This window comes from Castor canadensis, chromosome 9 (assembly GCF_047511655.1).
Source record: "Castor canadensis chromosome 9, mCasCan1.hap1v2, whole genome shotgun sequence".
Lineage (NCBI taxonomy): Eukaryota > Metazoa > Chordata > Mammalia > Rodentia > Castoridae > Castor > Castor canadensis.
The window spans coordinates 144,115,520-144,140,577 of record NC_133394.1 but is presented as its reverse complement, the minus strand read 5'-3'; the positions used below and the strand labels follow the sequence as shown (position 1 = coordinate 144,140,577).

At 40.2% G+C, this 25,058-nt stretch overlaps 1 protein-coding gene, 1 non-coding gene and 1 pseudogene across 2 annotated transcripts in view; all 3 read left to right on the top strand.

Annotated features, from left to right (window-relative positions):
• The first annotated feature begins 1,875 nt into the window (after positions 1 to 1,875).
• LOC141411085 (U2 spliceosomal RNA) lies at positions 1,876 to 2,022 on the top strand (annotated as a pseudogene).
• An 8,767-nt stretch (positions 2,023 to 10,789) lies between these two features.
• LOC141411229 (small Cajal body-specific RNA 8) lies at positions 10,790 to 10,922 on the top strand. Its single transcript, XR_012436044.1, has one exon.
• A 9,348-nt stretch (positions 10,923 to 20,270) lies between these two features.
• The window catches only part of Bst1 (bone marrow stromal cell antigen 1), a 37,287-nt gene continuing 32,499 nt past the window's right edge, over positions 20,271 to 25,058 (top strand). Inside the window, exon 1 of the mRNA XM_020171645.2 lies at positions 20,271 to 20,292. Within this exon, the coding sequence (XP_020027234.1) occupies positions 20,271 to 20,292 (22 nt within the window). The remainder of the gene's footprint in view (positions 20,293 to 25,058) is intronic.

Genomic DNA, 25,058 nt, shown 5'->3' with positions numbered 1-25,058 from the left:
AATACAAAAGATTATAATGAAGGTAATTTAATATGTAGGTTTATTAAATATGCCAATGATATTCCTGAATATAAGTTTAAAATGTTCAAAACTAAAAAGCCATTTGGGAGTTGGGGCTGTGGCCAAGTGGTAGAGCACTTGTCTAAGCATGTGAGGCCCTGGGTTTGATATGCAGCACTGAAGAAAAAACAAAATTAGAAACAACAAATGTTTCCCTTTATCAAACAACTTATTGATAAAGAGAAAAATAATATATTCAACTTCTTAGCCAAATTTCTTAGTTATTCCACCACTGTGAGTGATAAAGTCTTATTATCATCATTTAAGAATATTGTGGGAAAGAAAACAACTCACATATGTTCTTTTAACATGTTTGTATATGCTATGTACAACTTTAAAACTTGCTTAATTAAGACTGCACACAGTAACAGTGACAAGACAATAGCTCATTCACATTATCATTATTATTATTTTGTAGTAGTGCATGTAAAACCCAGGTCCTTGCACATGCTAGGCAAACCCTCTACCACTAAGCTATTCCCTAGTCCCAGCTCAGTTACTTTCAAATGCTGTAGAACATTTAGCAGCAATACTTACCACAAGTCTGTACAGATTTCATACTCCAGCTTATTGAGAATAAGCTGCATAATACACTCAATTTGTCAGATGTATGTACTAAAGGGTATTATGTTGTTTAAAAATAACCTCACACAAAATTGAATTAGATATACTTAAAGGAGTGAAATATATATTGCTAGGATATATATATATATATATATATATATATATATATATATATATATATATATTGGAGGTATGGGGCTTGAACAGGGCCTTGAGCTCGCTAGGCAAACTTGAGTAATGCCCCCAGCCCAGTGACACAAATTTTAAAAAATGCTTTATGATGAAAAACTTCAAGTCAGCACAAAAGTAGAAGGAATGATAATGAACTCCCCTCATGTACCTAGCTTCAACAAGTATCAACTAATACAGTGTAACAAAACTCTGGTATCCAAAGACACTCTGTTGACTTCGTACTGTGAAAAGTTTTTAGTAATACTACTATTTGGTTAACTATTTTTCCAGTTGAAAAGCAATTATTCTTTGGTAAACATTTCCAAAGACAACATCTAAGTACATCTAAGTAATAACATTGCATAGATAAATAGTGTTTATTTAAAACTAAAAGCATCTATTTCAGCAATTTTTTCCAAGGTTCAAAAAGACATGTTTTGACAGTAATCACTCTAACTAGTACATATGTCTGGATTTTTGCAATATGTGAATGAGAACATTATTTAGAAAGAAGCACAATTAGAGATATTGTTTTTGTGTTTCATTGTATACCAGTTTATCTATTAATGAATAGACACTTCCATTGCTTCTATTTCCTTTACTAACTCTTGAAAAAAGTAAAAACCGTTCTTAGCTTGTGAAATAGCAGGCTGTAGCTCATAGTTTGCCAATCCCTAGTGTATTTTCATCTGCCTGAAAGACGAAACTTCTTTTCAATTGCTCTTAGTACAGACCTGCAAGTGATGAATTCTGTTAGTTCTCTGAAAAGCATTTTGTCTTTGTTTTTCAAAGATGTTTTCTTAAATCACGATATCCACATGAATGGAAATGTCATAGTGAAACCACTAGTATGTATAATTACTATGTGTTAATAATTATAATAAGATATTTTCTTTGAGCATAGAATTTTAGATTGTTTTTCCCAGTATTTGAAATATGTTTGCTGCATACCTCTCAGTTGAATTGTTTGCCACAAGAAATCTGTTGTCATGTTCACCCCTGTAAGTTTGCTTCCAAGTTGGAAGCAAAGGCACTTCCAGTGCGTTTCCCCCTTCCATCTCTTAAGTTTTTATCTTTATTATTGCTTCCCAGCCTTTTGGCTAAGACCAAGTGTGGTATCCATTCCTTAAATGGATTTTTGGAAATAGGAGATGGAATAGCAGCTTGCTCCATCCACTCCCTGCATTGATCTGGTATAGCAGTACTTCCAGAAATGGTGCACCCCCTACAGGTGGAAATAAAAATCAATTCAATTTTAAAGACGATTTTACCTTTATCATTGTTGTTAAACAATTTGACTATGATGTGCGTTGGTGCAGATTTTTCCATGGTTCTTGTGCTTGGAGCTCACTGGTCTTGGATTTGTGGCTTTAGTTTCCATCAAATCTGGAAATTTCTTAACTATTGTTTCCTCACATATTTTGTGCACCCCACCCTGTCCCATTATAGGAATATTAGGCTGTTTAAAATTGTGCACAACTCTCTGACCATCTATTTTGATTTTAGTTTCTTGTCCTTAAACTCATGAATGCTCTTCTGTAATGCCTAATTTGCCATTAATTCCACCTATCGTATTTTATATTTTCACATCGTGTAGTTTTCATCTCTAACAGTTTGCCATCCATCTTCCTACTTAACTTTTGAGTATTTGGAATAACAATATGTCTGTGAATCCTAACATGTCATCTGTCTTCTCCTTATGGGTTCTATTTTCCTGCTTATTTGCATCCTTTGTAGTCTTTTGTGGGGGGCTGAGGATTGAACCCAGGGCCTCTGGCAAGTGCTGTACCACTGAGCTACACCTTTAGCTCTGGTCCTGGGTTACTTTTGATTGGGGGCTGTACATTTGTGAAATATATCTCTGAACACTGGATAGTGTAGTAACCCTATACATTTTCTTGGAAAGTTCGACATTTTCAGGTCTTACTTTAAACATTTGTCGGCAAGACGGGAACAGTGCTCAGTTGAAGGCAAGAGTCTTCCGTGTATACTAGTCAGGGCTCTGTGAATGATGACATTTCCAGTTGGTCTTGTGGGAACAGCTATTATTCCCATCCTCTCTGAGCACACCACCATTACTACCATACTGTGGGGTGGCCTTTTCCTCACATATAGGCACTGATCAGAATTTAGCTGAAAACTCAAGGGAGATCCAATCCAGAGCTCTAGAATTATTTATTTGCAGCTCTCTCCTATCTAGTACTCTGTGCTGCATTCGCTGGCTGCCATGGTTTCACCAGACTCTGGTCTTCACTCAGGGATTCATTCCACCAGGCTGCATGTATTCACCCTTTCTGTGCTATCGCCCCTCTCTGGGCCTACACATGTTCCCAATGCAGTAAACTCAGGCAATCATAGAACTCACATCATTTTCCTGTTGATCAGTGTTCACTGTTCCATTGACTGGTGTCTGATATCTTGGAAAACATTGTTTCACATATTTTGTTCATTTCTTATGGTTTCTAACCTATCTCAAACTTTTAAACATTACGTCCTAAAAAAAAAACCACTTGATGCATTCCAGGAAAATATCTATATAGATCATTTGCTTTCCAAAACTAAGAATCTAAAATGGAGTTATACTTGATGCATCAAGAATATGAAATATTATGTTACTTCATAAACATTAAAAATGATTATGAAACACTAAACACATTGTTCTTTTGGATGAAATAAGACTGTCCATTGCTAAGTAGATATAGTACTGTCATCAGTACTTTAATATTAACACAAAGGAAATAAAAGAAATAAAGAGGATTAAGTGTACCAGATATGGGAATTGCCCCAGACTAGAATGAACTTATGAAGAGACAGCACACTCACCACATTAAATAAAATGTTCCCCAGTTTTATTTGTATTGTTAATTTGATACTATTTCTCTGCTGCATTTGAATATTAGTGAAGTGATATGTGACCGTAACTTTCTTCATACAAAGTTACTGTTGTTCATGAAACCTACTTTTCTCTCTGTCGCCAATTCATTTCTATCATGTTAGAAAGTGATTGAAGTAATAGTTTTTGATCATATTCATTTCTCATATTAGGTATATTTGTTTTTGTAAATTCCCATCAGTTCACTGTAAGTCACTGAAGAAGAAAGCTGTGAGCCTGCAGCTGCCAACCACTGTACAGACCAGCTGAAGCAAACTGTAAGATGTTGCAGTGAAGTGTAACCAAGCTTACAGATTTTCCACAAAACTGATTTCACATTCATTCATGTGGGCTGCACAGGAATGCAACCCCCCTCGAGTTTTTACTTCCTGTATTTTCTCCCATCATTCATCTTCATATTAATATTGACTTATGATTAATAGTCATAAGACAAGTAGAAGTTAAAATGGGAAGTGAAAATACTAAAATAAAAAATGAAGTACCACAAACAAAATGATAACTATTTTAGTTTATAAAGATTTTCTTGCATTCTTATTATCCTAGATTTAGTAGGCTCCAGGCTTAGGTTCTAGCTAAGCCCAACTGCTTTGAACTCAAGACTTAGCTACCTCACTGGCAGTACAAAATAGAAACACTCAAGGGAGTTGAAACTTTACAATGTTTTAACTTCTCAGTCCCAAAATCTCTAGTTGGACAGGCAGAAATGTTAACCTCATTACTTCTCACTATTTTGGGGACAAGATACCATTAGATATAGGTATATACAATTGAGACAAAGGTTTAAAATAGGTGGAGGGTAGGAAAAAACCCTGCTTCTACTATTTAATTAGCTGTTTGGCCTTGGCAAATATTTAACTCTCTGGGTCTTAGTTTTTCTATCCGTAAAACTAGGGAGGTTAAAGGAGATGGCATTACAAAAGAATACAGCTAATGGAAAGTATATGATTGTGCTATAATACCTAATTCATGTATGCATATTAAGACACTTCCAAAAATATCATCAAAGCCTTTCACCTCATGATATTATGTTACAGGTTGTTTATAAACAATCACATAATTGTTACCCCCAACACACTAAAAAGTAACCAAACCTCAATCTAGTTAAGCATCTAGATATTACTGTCAGTCTATAAGACATATACATAATGAAACAGAGTAAATGACAGAATGAGAATGAAAACAGTTTAATACAAAATATGAGTAATTCAACAAGACAAAAGACCCAATCTCCACAACAAATGAAATTTCCTTGACAGTTCAAGGAAAAAGGGGAGAGGATTCCTGTTACAGGTTGTAATAGATACAAGAAATACCAACCAAATGAAATGTACAGATATAGCTAGTTCCCAATCCAAAGAAACAAGTACAAAAACGTTTTTGAAAAAATTAGAAAAATCCAAACCATTAGATAGTAGATGAAATGTTATGTCAGATTTGCTTCAAAATAATTCTTGTTGAAAAAAATACTAATTCAGGCTAACTAGAGTGGAGTGCATGGAGGATATGCATGTATGGACAGGGGGAGGGAATAGAAACAAGACTGGCCAAATATTGAAGCAAGATGGTGAGTTATTGGATGAATTACACAATTCTTTCCTTTTGTGTATGTATGAATACTTTCATAATAAGTCATTTAAAAACGTATGACTTTCAATTCAACTTTACATACCTGTTACCTGAGGTATTACATATCACTAATCCTTGTTGAAGAAACAGAATTCTCTGAGATAAGAAAACAAACCTAAGACAAGACAATTAGTCATTAATGGTCCAATACAGTACCTAATAAAGTGTTACATTCTATATCAAGAAAATAAATCACTGAAACCTATAAAATTAATGCACTCAATGTGATAGTTAATCTTGACTGTCAACCTGATTGAGTTGAGAGATGCCTCAGAGCTTAGTAAAACACTTCTTGTGTGTCTGTGAGTGTTTCCAGAGACAACTGACATGCAGCAAGTGACTGCAAGGGAAAGACCTGCCCTGAATGTGGGCTGCACTCTCCAATGGCATGGGGGTCCAGATGGAAAGTAGAAAAGGAGGAGCCCACTAGAGCTGACATTCTCTCTGCTTCCTGGCTGCCATGAGGTGACCAAGTTTATTCCTCCATGCCCTACCACCATGATGCTCTGTTTCACCACAGCCCAGAAACAACAGAGCTGACCAATCATGAAACCCTTATAACTGTGAGCCAAAATTAATCCTTCTTCAAGTTGTTCTATAAAGTGCTTTGTCACAGTGACAAAAGTTTAATTAACATACTCAATCAGCTTCAATAATTATCAACTCACAGCCTATCTTTTTTCATCTAAGCCCCCCACCAAAGATACGCTCAAAGCCCAGGTCCTACATTAGAAATGGCTTTTTTAAAGGTCCTCATTGGCTTAATTTTTGTGTTCTCTTTGAAAGAGTTGTTTTTGGCCTTTGAAGAAAACAAATTTCCTATGCCAAAATACACACTTAGCTCTATTCCCTCACAGTAGAGGCTCATGATCATGACATATTACATAATTATACACTTATTACCATGTAAGATAAAAATGTTCAATTACTACACGTCTATAGAACCCAATCAAGACAATGTGATGCAAAATAATAACAAACTGGAGGCCAGAAAGAAAAATCACACTGCATGCAGACTTGAGGTATGACAGAGTTGGAACTATCAATCCAATGAGAAAAAGAGTTCAATAAATAATGAAAAAATATATGAAAAAATGAAATTGCATACCTATCTCAAATTCAACACAAAAAAATCAATTTCCAAATTTCCAAAGCAGGTGTGGTAGTACTCACTTGTAATCCCAATACTCAGGAAGCCAAGGCAAGAAGATTGAAAGTTCGAGGCCAGCCTGGGCTATATAGCGATACGCTGACTCAAACAAACAAACAAACAAAAAACAATGTTAGGTAGATTAAAGATGTGAAAATATTAAAGATATAAAGGGTAAAACATTCAGAGAAAATTTGAGAGACATTTTTTTTTTATTCTAGAGGTTGGGAAGACTTTCTTAAGCCATAAAGGAGGACAGGCCATTAAAGGACAAATAAATCTTGCTTTTATTAACATTAACTCCAAGGCATCATTAAGAAAAAAACAAACAAACATTACAACAGAGAAGTGGAACAAAAGATATGAAAAGGCATTTTACTGATGTAAAAACAAGAAAGAACAATTGAAATGACAATGAGATTTCATTCATTTCCACCAGACTGGCTATTAATACCAGGTTTTGGCAAAGATGTAGAATAAGTCTACATCTGTTCTATTCTGTTGCTAATAGTACAATATGACAGAATGAGTAAGTTACAAAGAAAGAGGTTCATTTTGCCTCACACTTCTGGCCCAAGGTCTATGGTCCACATGCCTTCTTATTGGCAGAGTCCTGGGGCAGTGCAAGACATCACAAGGTGAGATGTAAACAAAACTGGCTTTTATATCAAACCCATCCTCAAGATGATCCATCAGTCAACTAACTGTGTGAAAGGATTAGCCCATTCATGAGCAGAGCCCTAATCACCCCTTAAAATTCTCATCAGGTCTCACCTTTTAGTATCTCATAATGGGGATTAAATTTCAACACTGGTTTTTGGAATGGACAAACCATGTTTAAACCATAAAATTCTAAGTTGGTCCAACGTCTTTAGAAAAATCTCAACAATATTTAGCCATGTGTTGCACAATTCTACCATCTGGCAATACTAACTATGGGTTGGCTAGGGCCACCATGACAAAATAACAGACTGGGTACGTTAAACAATAGAAAGGTATTTTATATTCTCACAATTCTGAAAGCTATACTCCAAGATCAAGATGCCAGCAGGTTTGACTTCTGAGGCTGCCCACTTGAGATGTGTTGACATGGCCATTCCTCTGTGTGTGTGTGTCTGGGAATCTCTCTGTATGTCCTAACTGCTTTTTTTAAGGACATCAGTCAGATTGGATTAGCACCCCACATATGCACCTCATTTTAACTTTAAAGTTAACCTTGAAGGTCTTATCTTCAAATAAAGTCACATTTTGAGGTACCGGAAGTTAGGGCTTCAACACACAAATTTTGAGGTAAGAAAATTCAGTTCATAACCCTACCTCTGGGCATATTAGCCAAGGAATTTTTGCATGTTTGAGAACACTGATAACAGTTCAGTTCAGAATAGCAAGGAATATAATGAATAATTCAAGTGTGCTGTGTATCTAAAACAGAATACAATACATCAGTGACAAGGGAAGAACTGTAGTATATAAATTTGGGTTACTCTTAGAAGCAGTCATAGATAGGGAAAAATCACACAAGCATCCATGCAGTGCAACTCCATTAATACTGAAATCAATGAGAGACAAAGATACAACACATATAGTTGGGATACATCTAGATAAACCTTAAATCTATAGCAAACTATAGAAAATTCAAGATAGTAGTTTCCTCTGGGAAGAGGGAATATATTCAGAAAGAAACACTGGAGGTATAAAAGCTACTTGGACATTTTGTTTCTTAACTTGGATCTTGAGTATGTGCTTTCATTTTATTATCCTTTTATGAGGTACAATAAAAATACATCTGTTCTTTGTCCTGGGTTCCTAGTACAGAGCTCTTTAAACCCTTGGAATTTCCTGAGTGACAAGAATATATTTTGTAGTTCATAGTTTTCCTTTCAATTATGCTAATGAGGTGACACATGGGAGGTGGAGGGTAGAGAGGAACCCTAGGTAGTTTCAGGATGGAGGCTGATCACCAGGAAAACCAGTTAGGTATATACAGAGTTGGCACTTTCAACCCATCCCCCATGTGTGAGAATGGGAGACAGATCAAGTCTGGGTTCAAGCAAGTGGCCAATGATTAATCAACCATGTCTACTCAATGAAGCTCACATAAAAGCTCTCAACCAACCAGGCTCAAGAAGCTTCCAATACAGAAACCTTAAAGCAACAGAGGTTAACACGAGAAGGGGATCAGGAACTAGTGTAAAGCTCAGTTAGAGATGAGTCAACATGGGTCCTAACACATTTGTACATGAAAGCAATGCTAGGAATCTCTCTGTTTAGCTGTCCTTATCTCAACTAGCAAAAATGCTATGTCTTTCTTATTATAGCTTATTTCTACTCTTCAATGGAACTGGAGAAAAGCGCAGAACAGGTTCTGCCTGAAAGGGTGGGGGGAAGAGGAGAGAGGGTAGGGGCGGGGGCAGGAGAGAGAAATGACCCAAACAATGTATGCACGTGTGAATAAATGAATTAAAAAAAAAGAGCTTCCAGTCTAGGGAATGCACAGATGTGTTGAGAGGATAGCACATGCAGAGAAGGCATGAGAGCTTTGTCCTGTCTCCCATTCCTTTCCCTGTCTTTTATATTTGATTATTCTCAAAGTTGTATCCTTTACATTAAAACTGTAATAGTAAATATAGCACATTCCGGAGTTTTTTAAGTAAGTCATTCTATCAAATTATAAACCAGAGTGTGTGCAGGAGAATTGTGGGAACCCCTGAATTTAGAGTCAGCCAAGCACAAGTGCCAGTAGCTTAAAAGATCCCTGAGACTTGCAGCAAGCATCTGAAGCAGGGGCAGTCTTTTTTTTTTTTTTTTTTTTTTGTCATTCAAGCATTTTTTATTGTATTATTATTGTACTGGGGGTAAATTGTGACATTCTCAAAAGTTCTTATAATACATCATAGTTAAATTCACCCCCTCCATCATTCTCCTTTATCTCCCTTCCCCCATTCCTGGAATAGTTTCAACAGGACTTTTTTTCATTTTCACACATAAGTATAAGATATTTCCATCATATTCACCCTCCTATACCCTTTCCTTATATCCTCTCCGCTCCCACCCGTACCAACTTCCAGACAGGAACTGTTTTCCTTCCTGTTCTCCATTTTTGAAAAATGACATTTTTGTTTAAGATAGCTATACAGGGAGTTTCATTGTGACATTTCCATGTATACATGTATTACAGCCTGAACTGGTTCATCCCGTCTATTTTCTACGTTAGTCTGAAGTGGGAGCAGTCTTGTAAAATTGGGCACTGAGCCCTTAACCTGTGAGATTGGTTCAAATTCTGTGAGATTAGTATCAATATTGAACTGAATTATAGAATGTCCATGTCAGAGAATTCCCACTGGACAGGATATATCTTTAGTGTGCTTATCATGTAGATGCTTTATGTATGTAATAAGGAAAAAATCCAAGTGCTGCAAATTTCCAATCAAAACTATGAAGTTACGCCTACCTTGAAGAAAGACGTAAGTCATTATCCATAGGTCTAAAATCTTGAAAGAGCCGGGACTCAGGTATTCTCATGTTTGAAGTTTTATCTTCCAGTACAATGGGATTGGCTTCATTAACTTTATTAAAAAATATTACCAATCTGGGCATTTTCTGGCATATTTCCCACACTTCTCTAGAATTTGTCACACTAAATAAAAATTGAACGCCATTGCTCTGTGCCTCAGTGTTGAAACAAAAACAAATCAAAACTTATTCTCAGGTGGCATTGTAATAACCATTTGCTTTTCCCCAAATTCAGAACTTAAGACTTTCATAATAACTCATGAGGTGGCTAAAATTCATGCAAAAAAAAGCTATAATGCTAATTTCACAAATAGGCATACTAAATATATATTTTATATAATCTCAAAATAATCCTCTTCTGAAATATTTGCCAAATAACAAGCACACTAAATTTTGGCCAAAAAAAAAAAAAGTCTTTTGTCTCCCAAGTAGAACACTCATTTAAATATATTTGCCTGAAACTGGAGTTTCATATAGTTGTTAACTTAAAACTAACCTTATCTAATAAATCAGCTTCTAATTACAACCCTAATATTTTATCCTATAAAAATATTAATAGGGTCACTTTAACATAACAAATATTTACCTACATTTTTAAACCCCTGGCTGGATTTTCTCTAAATGATATAAGACCTTATGGTTTTCAACCCAGATTTTTTTTTTTTTTTTTTGAGATAGGGTCTCACAAACCATTTGCTGGGCTTGCTTCAAACCACGATCCTCCTGATCTCTGCCTCCTGAGCAGCAAGGATTACAGGTGTGAGCGGCCGGTGCCTGGCTTGACCCAGAAAACTTTTAATAAAAATTGACATTGGGAGGCTGATACACAAATTGGGCTGAAATACTTCTCTAATTGTCACCATACCTCCCTAGAATAAAAGCTGCCTTTTGATGAGCGGGACGAATTGAGTGAAATCATAACGGACAGATATGGGGCAGACAGTTTCTTTATACTATTCAGATACATCAATGAATGAAATTTTTTCTTGCGTATTAACTTGAGTTTGCTATCTTTTTTTTTCTTTTAGAAAAAAAAACTGACAAAATTTCCAGAATATATTCAAGAAGTAAAATAATTAAAATTGCTTGAAATGTCATTGCTTTCATCTTTCTCACTCATTATTTTCCTTCTGTTTGGTAAAATGAAGTAATTAATTGCTCTCAGTTCTGTTTCTCACTCTACTGCTGGTTCATATTTACAGATCATCATAGTTCATTTAATACAATGAACAAATGCTTCTTGAAATACTGTTTTATTGATCACCAGAAATATAAAACAAACCCTTCACAAACTACATTGATAAAAGCCTTTGGCCACAGCACTAAGATTCCAAGGTATTAACTGTTCAAGCTAAAATCTTTACCCTTTAATAATTCTTACTTTATATATCCAGTAGAAGAAACTATGGAAAACAAACTTGTGTAAGATCTACCCATGTGTTCCCCGAGATTGAATTACTTTTGTCATAGCTCAAGGTAGTACAGATTTTAGAGTGGATTTGGGTGGGAGAGTTGAGACAGGTTCTCAGTATGTATCTCAGGCTGACTTTGAACTTGCTATGTAGTCCAGGGTAGCCTCAAACTCTCCCTCAAACTCCCACCTCTGCCTTCCAAGTACTAGAATTACATGCTGCTTGAGTGCTGAAATTACAGATATGAACCACCACACTCGGTTTAAGGCAGTATAGACTTTGATCACAAAAAGTTTGACTTTTCTAAATATCCTTGAATTTGCTTAGAGAAATGTATCAGTTTTTTAAAAGAATGGTCCCAATTCAATACTGCCATTTGACACTAAGCCTTCATATCACACAGCAATTTCTTTTTTGAGGGGAGGAGGTGGGGAGGAAGTACTAGGATTTAAACTTAGGGCCTCATACTTTCTAGGCAGGTGCTCTACCACTTCAGCCACATCCCAGCCCAGCAATATTTTTTGTGGTACTGGGATTTGAACTAGGGGCCATGACCCCAGCCAAACACAAGTTAATATTTTTCCCCTTTAAAATTTTTTCCCAGGTTTTTTTCTTTTTTTATCACTCTAACATATATTCCAAAACTTTTTAGGATTCTGCTTATAATTTCTCTCATCTATTAAAAAAAAAATCCCCCTCAATTATACTCCTTTTCAAAAAAAAAATACCCTCCATTCTCTGATGAATAGTGTAGAATGGGCCACCTCTGTCAAGGGCAATTGTTAATATTATCACATTTGCAAATACATTTCTTCTTTGATCCAGTTCTCAAATTCTGGGAATCTGACAGTTACCCCTGCAAAAGGAGGAAGTGACATTATCCACTGAAGCATTTTTTTCTAATATTCAAAGACTGGAGACAACACGGGTGTCCATTTCTAGGGACTGACTGTATAAATTGGAATATGTGAAAGGAAAAAGATGAGTGAGTTTAACTAAATAGTGGTACGGAGGAATATCCAAAATATACTGCTCGGTGAAAAAGTGCAGCAATACAGAAACTACTGAAGGAGGGATGGAGGGAAACAAGAATGTAGACTCTCATGTTTGTATGTACATGAAGAATGGAAGAATAAACAAGGTTTGCTTACTTGTAGACTATCAGGAATAGAATTGGATGGGAACTAGAGCAGAAGAGAGTATTCTTGGTGCATTTCTTTTTTTATAGTTTAAGCCATGTCAATATTGCTAATCAAAAAGTAGTTTAAAAAAATCCAAACAGGAGAAGCAAAATTCATTTTAAATTTTCTTTATTTTTAATTGATACATAATGGATACATATTTATAGGGTACAATGTAATACTTCAATACCTGTCTACAAAGCTTAATGATTAGATCAGGCTAACTGGTCTATCTATTGCATCTCTCATTTTTGTGTAAGAATATTTGAAATCCTCTCTACTACCTATTTTAAATACACAATTGTTGTCAACAGTTATTCTACAACTTTACAAGTTATTCTGCTTAATTGATTGCACTCCTGAAGAGAAGCAAATTTTTAAAAAACTGTCTAATTAACCTCTCAAGTAATGAAATTAGCAGTTTCAGGAAAAGAAATGCTAACAGTCATATGAAACCTCAGAGTTGAAATTTAAACTTCTATACCTTTTTTCCTATTTCTTAAGTTATAAGGAGACAATAAATACATCAACCAGAAAAGTGTTTGGTTTGTAACAAAGATTCATTTATTTGCACTGACTCATTTGTTAATGATCAAGAGATATGTTTCATTCAAATCATTACAGGGCAGATATAAATATATACATTAAACCTATTTAATGAAATTGTAGATTGTAAAATTCAATGACTTGCACATCTATGTTTATTGAACAACTATTCACAATAGACAAACTATGGAAAAAGTTCAGATGCCCTACAACTGATGAATGGATTAAGAAAAAGTGATTATATATACACAATGCAGTATTATTCAGCCCTAAAGAAGGAAATTATGTTGTTTGCAGGTATATGGATGGAATTGGAAATCATCATGTTAAGAGAAGGTAGGTTCAGAAAAAGATAAATGTATCTATAAATACATACATGATTATATATACATGTCTGCGTATATATACATACATATATAAAACATGTTTGTATTACTGAACTGTCTGAGGGGGCTAGAGGGAGGCAGGAGAGGAAAAGAGAATGACAGTAAATAATACTGAAACATAATGAAGATAGTATAAAGAAATGCACTGAAAGCTGCTGGGTAGGGGGAAAGGATAAGGGAGAGTAGTAGAGGGGTTAGACTGGTTAAAGTATAATATAGTCACAGGTGAAATTCCATGGAGAAACTCCTTTGAACAATGAACAGACACTTAAATATTGAAGGACAGGAATAGAAGCCAGGTCCCTGTTAGGGAACGAGTACTAATGGGAGTATGGGAGCAAATGGCGATGGCAAAGGAGGGTGAAGATGGTTGATGTACTTTATATGCTTGTATGAAGACAGAACATTGAAACCTGCTGAAATCATTTTAAGAAGGGAAGGGGATGAGGGAGAATGATGGTGGGGATGCACCTAACCAAGGTACATTATAAGCATATGTGGAAGTATCACAATGACCCCCCCCTGTACAACTAAGATATGCTAAATAAAAATGTTTTAAAATTCAATGGACTGCTAAAGAGACACAAGAAATACTGTGATTATTAAATACAAGGGAGTACTCTAAGTAGCAAGGTAAGACGGTATCAAAGTTGAGAAATCTTTGCGGTCTTGCACAAGAACTGTCACAATCACCCACTAAGGTAACGACCCAGATCCGAGCTGGGCGGGGCCGGGGGCGGCGCCGAGGCCGGGGACCTGGACCTGGACCTGGACGGGGAGCAGCGCGGCGCTTACCGTGCCGTAGGTGCGGCTCAGCGCCACCACCAGCTTCGCCTGGTTTTGGTGCGGCTGCTGCGCCAGCTGAAAAGCCTCCTTAACGGACAGCAGCCTCTTCTCGGCTCCCATGGCGTCGGGACGAGCACTTCCCGCGCGGCGTGGCACCTGACCGACAGCCCCAAGCCCCACTTCGCAGATTTCTCGGACTTCTTCCTGCCCGCTGGCCTCAAAGCGTCCAAGGCGTGCTTACCGCCGGAGCTTTCAAATAATTCCCGCGCGAGGAGGAAATACCGCGAGACTTCCGTGAGCGCCTCGGAGCTGGGAAGCGAAAAGCAGTTCTGCGCATGCGTATACCGCAGATCCAGCCCTCTTCCGGCTGGATGTGGGGTTTTGCAGTGAGACCGGAAGTGGTGTTGTGGGGGCGGATGAAGGGGCTAAAGGTACCCCATAGCTGCTGCAGGAAAGTGAAGGTTGGGGCTTTGGGCCCTGTGTGATTGGCTGGAGATAAGTAAGAAAGGCAGCCTCTGATAGGAATGAACTGGAGATTCCAGGGTTCATGAGGGGAGACACATTCAGGTTTTGCTTAGGGAGGAATTGATGTGTGTTAAGAGTGTTAGGAAAGCCGGTGGAGTGGCACAAATGATAAGAGCACCTGCCTAGCAAGCATGAAGCCCTGAGTTCAAACAGAAGTGCTGCCAAAAAAAAAGAGTGTTAGGAAAAATGTGGCTCACAAAGAAAGCTCGCAAGAAAATCTCATGTCCAAGGGCAGGGTTTAATAACAGGCAGGAGCCACCTGGCTGACTTGGGAAAGATGGCACAGGAACAGAGCGAGTCCAGGCCAGGCATGACTTTTTATAGAAGAGGGAGGGAAACGCATGTGCTGGGGCCTCTGATGGGGGTGGAGCTTGGGTGGAGCTTGTCTTGGAGCAGGAGATATTTTGCTAAGGGGCAGGGCTGTTATTGGGAATGGCTCCATTTTCTGAGAAGTGAGGCCTGAGGTTAAAATGGCTACTGATTTATAAAATGGTGGCATTATTGTTCTATCATTCCCCCATTTTTTTCTTTAATAATGATGAAGCTGGGGCTGAGGATCAGGAATTGGGGTGAAGCATCGGTCTCTTTAGCTGCTTCCTGCTGGCAGGACCTTTACAGCAATTTTTCCAGGCAGTTTTGTAGAGATTGATATCCCTGGAGGTACAACTGGTTAAGTTTTTGATTGGCGATAGCAGACATACGGTCTAAAAGAAATCTTTGTACTGTTCTTATGATACAAGGGAGGAAGCTTAAGAATATGAGAGCAAGAAACATAGGCATTAGGATGGGCATCAGCCAGGAGAACCACTGTGAAATGTTATTCCCTAGAGGACTCCAAGAGTCCTCCAACTCCCTTCTCCATTTTTCTAACATAGAAGCAGCACTCTTCTTGTAAAAATAGGCAGAGACCACACTTCTTTGCAATGAGCAGGTCAAGACCTCGTCAGTTTTGGAGTACAACTAAGGCTAGGGAGCCAAGTTGTTTTTGTAAGGTTAGGATAGTCTCTTTTTGACCACCATTTGAAGATCACTTATCAATTGATTAGAGAATTTTGTTTAGTAGTGGACAGAGGTTCCTATTCCCGCAGCCCCCATTCCCATGGCAGCTCTTATTCCCAGGGTACCTAACAAGGGAGTAGCCTGAATTGTCCTTTTAGATCAAAGGCATGCGGTGAGGAGGATGGGGAGGTCCTGATCTTCTGTAGTAATATCCATGTTAGGAACCAAAAATACCAGAGTGCAAATACCCTTCCAGGCTTGGGGTAAATGGGTATACACCCTGACCACATAGAAAGAGAGTCCCGGGAATGGGGAGCAGCAGATATTGTTTCCGGTTTTGTTGGCCACCCTAGTGGCGTGACATTTTTTGGCCACCAGGGAGCCTTCCTCAACTATCCCTGAGGAACTGTGCAGGCAAAGAGAGGCTGGCTGGGAGAGGGGAAGTGGGGAAAGAGTGGAGGCAGTGGGCCTTTTGGTGAAGGAACAGTTTAAGGGAAAGGGTGTGGAAATGTTTATGGGGCTGGCAATGACCTGAGAAGGGCCAGTCTGCTGACACATCCAACAACCACAGGCTAGAGTAGGATTGGTGTGGTTGAGTAGTTGATGACTGGTATTTATGACCTGGAAGAGAAGGGTTTCAGAAAGGGACAGCGTGTGTAAAGGAATTTTAAGAGGCTTTCTGGTGGGAAAGAGTAAGTCATTTAGTCTTTGAGGTACCTGGGTATGGAGGACCTTCCAGAGAGCCTCATCCTGGACTCCGCCTCCATCAGATATACCAAGCTGTGAGGTAAGTCCAGCATACCTATTGCCCCCTCTTCCTGTGGCAGCAGTAGCCAGCACGGTCACTTTTGCTGATACCCGTCCAATATTTTTGATCAAGATGTTGACATAAAGTGGTGGTGCTATAGCACGCCTTTTGCATGATGGTATACGCTGTAAATGGCTGGCATGGGCCGGTGTGGGGGAGGCCCCTGCTTGCAAAGGTCCAAGTCATAAGAAAGAAGAGAGCACAAGGAGTAAGGTGCACAGGGTGAGGTATCCAAAACAGAGAGCTGCGTGATGGGGCCATCTCCACTCAGGGGGAGAAGTTGCCCACAGGCCAATACTTAGAAGAGAAGGGACGAGGACAAGAATTACCCACAGAAAGGGATAGAGTGAAAGCATAGGTGGTGTGGTTTACAATAAGGGAAAAAGAATATTGGAAAATGAATAGATTTCTTCAGGAGTAAAGTCTGAGAGAGTACCTTGGAGGTAAAGGCTGGCTATCCAATCTGTGAAGTAGGGGAAAAGAAGATATGAAAAAGGAGGGAGGCTGATTGTGCTGGGAGGTGGGAAAGATAAAAATCTCAGAGTGGAGTGTATATATGAAAGAGTAAAAGCGTGGACAGGCACTGACAGGAAAGAATAGGAGAGGGGAAGTATAAAGAGTGAGTAGGCGAGATGCCAGGTCCCTAGGCATAGGGCTCCGGCCTATACCCCAGGAGTCTCCATGGGTGTGTCTCCATCTTCTAGGATCTTGGAGAGGCAGGAGATCTTTATTTTTGTTTGGTCCTGTAAGAAGAGATTAGTAGGTCTTTTGTGGGGCTGCCAATTTTAGATTTTGAACATGTACCCTGGAGGGAAATCCTGCTAGCTTAGCAGCCATGAGTATGGCAAGGATGACCTTAAATGGGCCTCTCCACTTTTCTTGTAGGTGGCCGGTGTAGCTGTACTTTTTAGATAAACCAGATCTCCCATTTGGAGGGAGGGGCTGTGGCAACTGGTCATGAGCATGAGACCAAAGGAGAGAGTGAAGAAAAGTGAGGAGAGGATTGAGGAGAGTGGGGGAAATGTTAGGGGGTTCTGGTTGAACTGTGATAGGGAGGAGTGGACGGCCATAGAGGAGCTCAAAGGGGCTGAGCATGAGTGGTCTTTTTGGGAGGCCCTGGAGGAGGAGAAGGACTAGGGGTAAGAGCTTTGTCCAGTCTAGGTGGAGCTCAAGGGAGAGTTTGGTGAGAGTATTTTTTCAGTGTGCGATTGGCACGTTCAACTTTACCTGCAGTTTGGGGGTGATAGGGATTGTAAAATCTCCAGTGAATATTTAAGGCTTGTGCCAATTTTTGGGAAATTCGTTGTCTGACTGGATGGAGGCTGGGAGACCAAACCGTGGGATGGTGTCTGTGACCAAAATCATTGTTATGGTGGAGGTCTTTTTATTGGTTGTAGGGAAGGCCTCCACCCATCCTGTGAAGGTGTCTACCGATACAAGGAGGTACTTAATCCTCTTTACTGGAAGCATATGTGTGAAGTCCACCTGCCAATCCACAGCAGGGAGACATCCCCTGACTTGGTGGGTAGGAAAGGGAGGGGGTCTGATATTGGAGTTGGGGTTTGTGCGCTGGCAAATTGAGCAGGATTGGGTAATCTGTTTAAGGTATTGTATGTCTCCTGGAGATAGGGAAAGGGATTGGCATAGAAAGGTGTAAAGAGCATGAAGGTTAGGATGAAAAAGCTTATGTAAATAGGAGAGAAGAGTTTTAACTTCAGAAGGAGGGATAGAGAATTTGGTGGGGGGGAGGAAGCTGGGGTAAAGGGTACATGGTCAATTGGGGTGCAGTTTGGAGGGCTGCTCGCTTGGCCTCTGTATCCACTCAGTTATTTCCTCTGGTAATTATGGAAGAGTCAGTTTGGTGGGCTTTGCAATGAGTAATGCCCATCTGGGAAGGAAGGTTTGAAGCCTCTAAGACCTGGGCTATTAAAGGCAACATTGATAGTGGGAATTCCTCTTGTAGTTAGGAATCCCCTTTCCTTCCAGATAGCAGAGTGGGACAATAAAGTGTGAAACACATACTTAGAGTCAGTGTAAATGTTGACAGTGTTGTCTTTTGCCAGGGTTAGAGCTCTGGCCAGGGCAGTCAATTCTGCCTTCTGGGAAGTAGCACCCAAAGGGAGAGGGCGTGCCTCAATGATGGTGGAATCAGACATGATGGTGTATCCAGCTCTTCACTGTCCATTGTGAATGAAGGAGCTGCCTTCAATGAACCAAGTATAGTCAGCCTGAGAAAGGGTGCCCTCCTGAATGTGGTCTGGGCAGGGGAGGAGCTCCTCAAGGATCTTGGGGCAGGAGTGAACAAGGGGTGTTGAAGAGAGAGGAAGAAGAGTGGCTGGGTTAAGTGGGGGACACGAGATGAAAGTTAGAGTGGGATCCTTGACCAAGGCCACCTGGAGGGATAGGATACAGGAGGGGGGCATAAAGTAAAGTCCCTTATATGTGAGGCTTTCCAAGAGGCTATGGGGGGAGTAAGCAGTAAGGGGGGACCCAAAGGTAAGCTTTTTGCTTTCCTGGATCAAGAGAGAGGCAGCTGCCACAGGCCCATCCCCTGGTTGTGGGGTCTAACTGTTTGGAGAGGTATGATGCTGGAGCGAAGGAGGGTCCTATGTTGTGTCCCAGAACTCCTAGGGCAAACCCTTGCCTCTCAGAAATGCAAAGGAAAAAGGGGTGAGTGAAGTCTGGTAGGCGAAGTGCCAGGGCTTGTAACAGGGCTTGTAAGAGGGTTTTAAAATGAACTGACATAGGCCGAGAGGGGTCCAGGGGCTCTTGAATGGGACCCCTGGATACCTCATATAGAGGCTTGGCCATTAGACTGAAGTTGGGCACCCAGGCTCTGAGGTAGCCAGCCAGGCCAAGGAAGGAGAGAATTTCAGCCTTGGTGGTGTGGGCAGGGATAGAGGCTAACGGCCTTATGATCTATGGTGATAGCCTTATGAGTAGGGGAGATTGCTAGGCCTAGGTAAGTCATCTGGGTGAGAGACAGTTGAGCTTGTTAAGGGACACACAGTATCCCTTTTTTCCCAGAAAATTAAGCAGGAGGGCAGTGTGTTGTTGGCTATCCTTGAGAGAGGGGCTGCAGAGCAGGAGATCATCTACATACTGGAGGAATTTACTTGGGGAGAGACATAGGGTAAGGAGGTCCCTAGCCAGAGCTTGGCCAAAGAGGTGGGGACTGTCCCGGAACCCCTGAGGCAGAACAGTCCAGGTCATTTGTTGGGAAGTATGAGAATCTGGATCAGTCCAGGTGAAGGCAAAGAGGTTTTGGGACCGTGGGTGGACAGGGATAGTGAAGAAAGCGTCTGTTAGGTCCAGGACTGTGAAATGGGTGGTGGTACCGGGGATGAGAGACAGGAGAGTGTAGGGGTTGGGCACCACCAGGTGTATAGGAGTCACTGCCACATTGACTAAGCGGAGTTCCTGTAAAGACCCATTGGGCTTTTTTATAGGCAGAGTAGGAGTGTTATAGGGGGAGTGGGTTGGGTGAAGCAGGCCTTAGTGAGAAGCTCTGAGATGATAGGCTTTAATCCTGTAAGTGGATTAGAGAAATGTGATATTGAGGTTGGTTTGGGAAAACAGAGGGATCCTTGAGAGTAATAATAATTGGCTCATGATGGGTAGTGACTGCAGGGTTCTGGAGGTCCCACACAATGGGGTCCACCAGTGTAGCAGGTAAGGGCAAGGGGGTCAGGAGGGGCTTTTGGAAGCAGGGCACCCATAACAGCAAGAGGGGCTGTGAGGATGGAGACAAGGGGTTAATGGGTCATGGCTTAAGAGGGGGTGGGTGTAAGGTGAGAGTGGCCTGAAATTTTGACAAAATGTCCCTTCCCAAGAGTGGGGTGGGGCAATTTGGGAGGACTAGAAAGGAGTGAGTAAAAAGTGTATCTTCCAGTATGCAGGTTAAAGGAAAAGTCATTAAGGGCTGGGTAGGAGTTCCCTCCAACCCGACTATGGAGGTTAAAGAAGGCTTGGTAGGTCCCCAGAACTCCAGCAAGGCAGAAAAAGTGGCACTGGTATCTATGAGGAGAGAGATAGGCCTACCTTCGAAGAGGGCAGTTACCCTGGGCTCCTGTGAAGTTATGGTCGTCAGGCCAGGGATTCCTGGGCTCTGTCAGTCATCAGCCACAGTCACCAGTCCTAAAAGATCAGTTAGGGAGGAGGGACGGTCAGGGGGCTTAGACCCTCCACCTTGAGAGGTGGAGGGGCAGTCCATTGCTCAGTGGCCCTCCAGTTTGCACTTAGGACATGGCTCTAGCGAGTGGCATGGTTTAGGACATGCATGGGCCCAGTGTCCCTCAAGGCCACACCGAAAACATGGGCCCGGAGGTGTTTGGGATTTTTCCTGGCCTTGGGAGTTAGAGGTTAGAGGCCTTTGTCAGAGGGCTTGTGCCAACATCTGGAATTTAGCTTTATCTCTCCTTTCCTTAGCAGCCCTTTGTTGTTCTTCTCGGCAATTATAGACCTTGAAGGCCATGTTTAAAATTTCAGCCTGTGGAGTCTGAGGGCCATTTTCTAGCCTTTTAAGTTTTCTTCTTATATCTGAGGCTGACTGGGAGATAAAGTGTGTCATAAGAATGATTGTCCCGTCCTGAGTTTCAGGGTCAACTTTTGTATGGCATCATAGTGCCTCTGTGAGCTGGAACAAGAAACTAGCTGGATTTTCCTCTTTTTCTTGTTGAATTTCTCTGAGTTTATCAAAATTAACAACCTTTTGGGCTGCCTTTTTTAGTCCTGCCACTAAACAAGTAACCATCTGATACCTAAGCATTCTGTCATTGGTTTGGTAATTCCAATTAGGCTCCTACAGGATGGGTGGGGGTGGTGCGATGGACCTCATCTGCATGTGCCCTAGCCGTGTCCCAGACCCTGTGTCTCTCCTCTGGAAGGAGGGTGGAGGAAAGAATGAGATAGATGTCATGCCAAGTAAGGTCACAGGATTGAGCCAAGTATTGGAATTCTTTAACATAAGAATCTGGGTTAGTGGTGAAAGAGCCAAGGTGCTTTTCTATCTGAGAGAGGTCAGTGAGGGAAAAGGGGACATGGACCCTCACAATGCCTTCTGCTCCAGCCACTTCCCGGAGAGGGTAGATGGAAACTGGCTGACTGGAGAGTCTGTGAGAGTGAGTATGTGGGGGGCTCATGGGATCCTGTGGTTCTGGGTGGGCAGAAGGATGGGTGGAAGGAGGGGTGGAAGGAGGGGCCGGGGCTGATGACTAAACAATGGATTTTCCTTTGCTAAGTAGAAAGAACATCCTATTATTACCACCATTCACAACAACTAGTTTGTGTGAACTGGAGTTCTCAGTCTGAACCCAGTTAAAAATCAAAGGGAGGCAATGAAACCCCAGCAGCACAGCAACTAAGAGATAGCATAGATAAATGGGACCTCATAAAACTAAAAATCTTCTGTTCATCAAAAGAAATGGTCTCTAAACTGAAGAGAACACCCACAGAGTGGGAGAAAATATTTGCCAACTATACATCAGACAAAGGACTGATAACCAGAAGATACAGGGAACTTAAAAAACTAAATTCTCCCAAAACTAATGAACCAATAAAGAAATGGGCATGTGAACTAAATAGAACTTTCTCAAAAGAAGAAATTCAAATGGCCAGAAAACACATGAAAAAATGCTCACCATCTCTAGCAATAAAGGAAATGCAAATTAAAACCACGCTAAGATTCCACCTCACCCCTGTTAGAATAGCCATCATCAACAACACCACCAACAACAGGTGTTGGCGAGGATGCGGGGAAAAAGGAACCCTCTTACACTGTTGGTGGGAATGTAGACTAGTACAACCACTCTGGAAAAAAATCTGGAGGCTACTTAAAAAGCTGGACATCGATCTACCATTTGATCCAGCAATACCACTCTTGGGGATATACCCAAAAGACTGTTACTCCAGAGGCACCTGCACATCCATGTTTATTGCGACACTATTCACAATAGCCAAGTTATGGAAACAGCCAAGATGTCCCAGCACTGACGAATGGATTAAGAAAATGTGGTATCTATACACAATGGAATTTTATGCAGCCATGAAGAAGAACGAAATGTTATCATTCGCTGGTAAATGGATGGAATTGGAGAACATCATTCTGAGTGAGGTTAGCCTGGCTCAAAAAACCAAAAATCGTATGTTCTCCCTCATATGTGGACATTAGATCAAGGGCAAACACAACAAGGGGATTGGACTTTGAGCACATGATAAAAGCGAGAGCACACAAGGGAGGGATGAGGATAGGTAAGACACCTAAAAAACTAGATAGCATTTGTTGCCCTTAAGGCAGAGAAACTAAAGCAGATACCTTAAAGCAACTGAGGCCAATAGGAAAAGGGGAACAGGTACTAGAGAAAAGGTTAGATCAAGATAATTAACCTAGAAGGTAACACCCACGCACAGGAAATCAATGTGAGTCAATGCCCTGTATAGCTATCCTTATCTCAACCAGCAAAAACCCTTGTTCCTTCCTATTATTGCTTATACTCTCTCTACAACAAAATTAGAAATAAGGGCAAAATAGTTTCTGCTGGGTATTGAGGGGGGGAGAGGGAGGGGGCGGAGTGGGTGGTAAGGGAGGGGGTGGGGGCAGGGGGGAGAAATGAACCAATCCTTGTATGCACATATGAATAATAAAAGAAAAATGAAAAAAAAAATCAAAGGGAGGAATGGGTTTGATGGTGCAGCAGAGTGGAACGAGCAGATGGCTCCAGAGTGGAATGAGCTTATGAACAGCAGCCACACTCTTCACCTTAGATAACAATCTTACCTAATTTTTGTCATCGTACTACTTTTTATTGTTATTTTGTAATATTTTTTCTGTTATATTTAAATGTTAATGTAACATGTATTTTAATTGTTATATTTAAATATTAAAATTAAGTGATTTTATGTTCATTAAACAAAAAAATTAATAAATCTTATTTAGAGGCTAGAATCTCTTCTAAAGACATTTGGGATAAAAAAATGAACAAAACAAAGATCATTCTCTAGTGGACGTTATATCCTGGTAAGCTTTATAATATTTAGAAGATAAATGCTATAAAATGACTAGGAAGTATTGAAGGACCAAATCATGAAGGGCTCTGAAAATCATTATCCAGCCTTTGGCTTTTTGTTGGTGAAACAGAGCAATTAAAGGGTTTAAGACATGATCTCAGTTAGGGTTTTTTTTTTTTTTTTAATCTCACACTGTACTTTATTTATTTTATAAAGTTAACTGGACAGACAAGGGAAGTTTAATAGCAATGTGACATTTTTAGCAGCACAAAAAAGTGCCATTATATTTAATCATAGCCAACTGGAGATTTGCTTTATCTTAACTATGTAAAGTATGCTTAACATATATTTTTTTCACTTGCAAATTGTATTTCTTTTTTTTTTATTTATTCATATGTGCATACATTGTTTGGGCCATTTCTCCCTCTGCCCCCTCCCCCATTCCCTCCCTATCCCCCCACCTCCCCTCACTTCCAGACAGAACCTGTTCTGCCCTTTTCTCCAGTTTTGTTGAAGAGAAGACATAGCAATAATAAGAAAGACATAGCATCTTTTGCTAATTTGCGATAAGGATAGTTATACAGAGAGATCCTAGCATTGCTACCATGCACAAGTGTATTACAACCTGAATTGATTCATCTCTACCAGACCTCTTCACTACTTCCCAGTCACCTTCCCATATTGACCTCTGTCACTTTAAGGTTACTATATTAGCTCCTCTACAGTGGGGACATCAAACACTTTCAAGTTTTGGGTTTCCTACCTTTCCCCTATTCCTCTTGTATGTGTCCTCCCCTTAGCGTGTGACCCATGTCCAATTTGTCACTGCATTTGTTTTAGATCTATAGTCTGCATAAGAAGGAGAACATATGATTTTTGGCTTTCTGAGCCTGGCTAACTTCACTTAAGATGATGTTCTCCAGTTCCATCCATTTACCTGCGAATGATAAGATTTTCATTCTTCTTCATGGCTGAGTAAAATTCCATTGTGTATAAATACCACATTTTCTTCATCCATTCTTCAGTAGTGGGGCATCTTGGCTGTTCCCATAACTTGGCTATTGTGAATAGTGCTGCAATAAACATGGGTGTGCAGGTGCCTATGGAGTAACCTGAGTTGCATTCCTTTGGGTATATCCCTAGGAGTGGGATTTCTGGATCATATGGCAGATCTATGTTTAGTTTTTTAAGAAGCCTCCATATTGTTTTCCAGAGTGGTTGTACTAGCTTGCACTCCCACCAGCAGTGTATAAGGGTTCCTTTTCCCCCACATCCTTGCCAACATTTGTTGTTGGTGGTGTTTTTGATGATAGCTATTCTAACAGGGGTGAGGTGGAATCTTGGTGTGGTTTTGATTTGCATTTCCTTTATGGCCAGAGATGGTGAACATTTTTCATGTATTTTTTGGCCATTTGAATTTCTTCTTTTGAAAA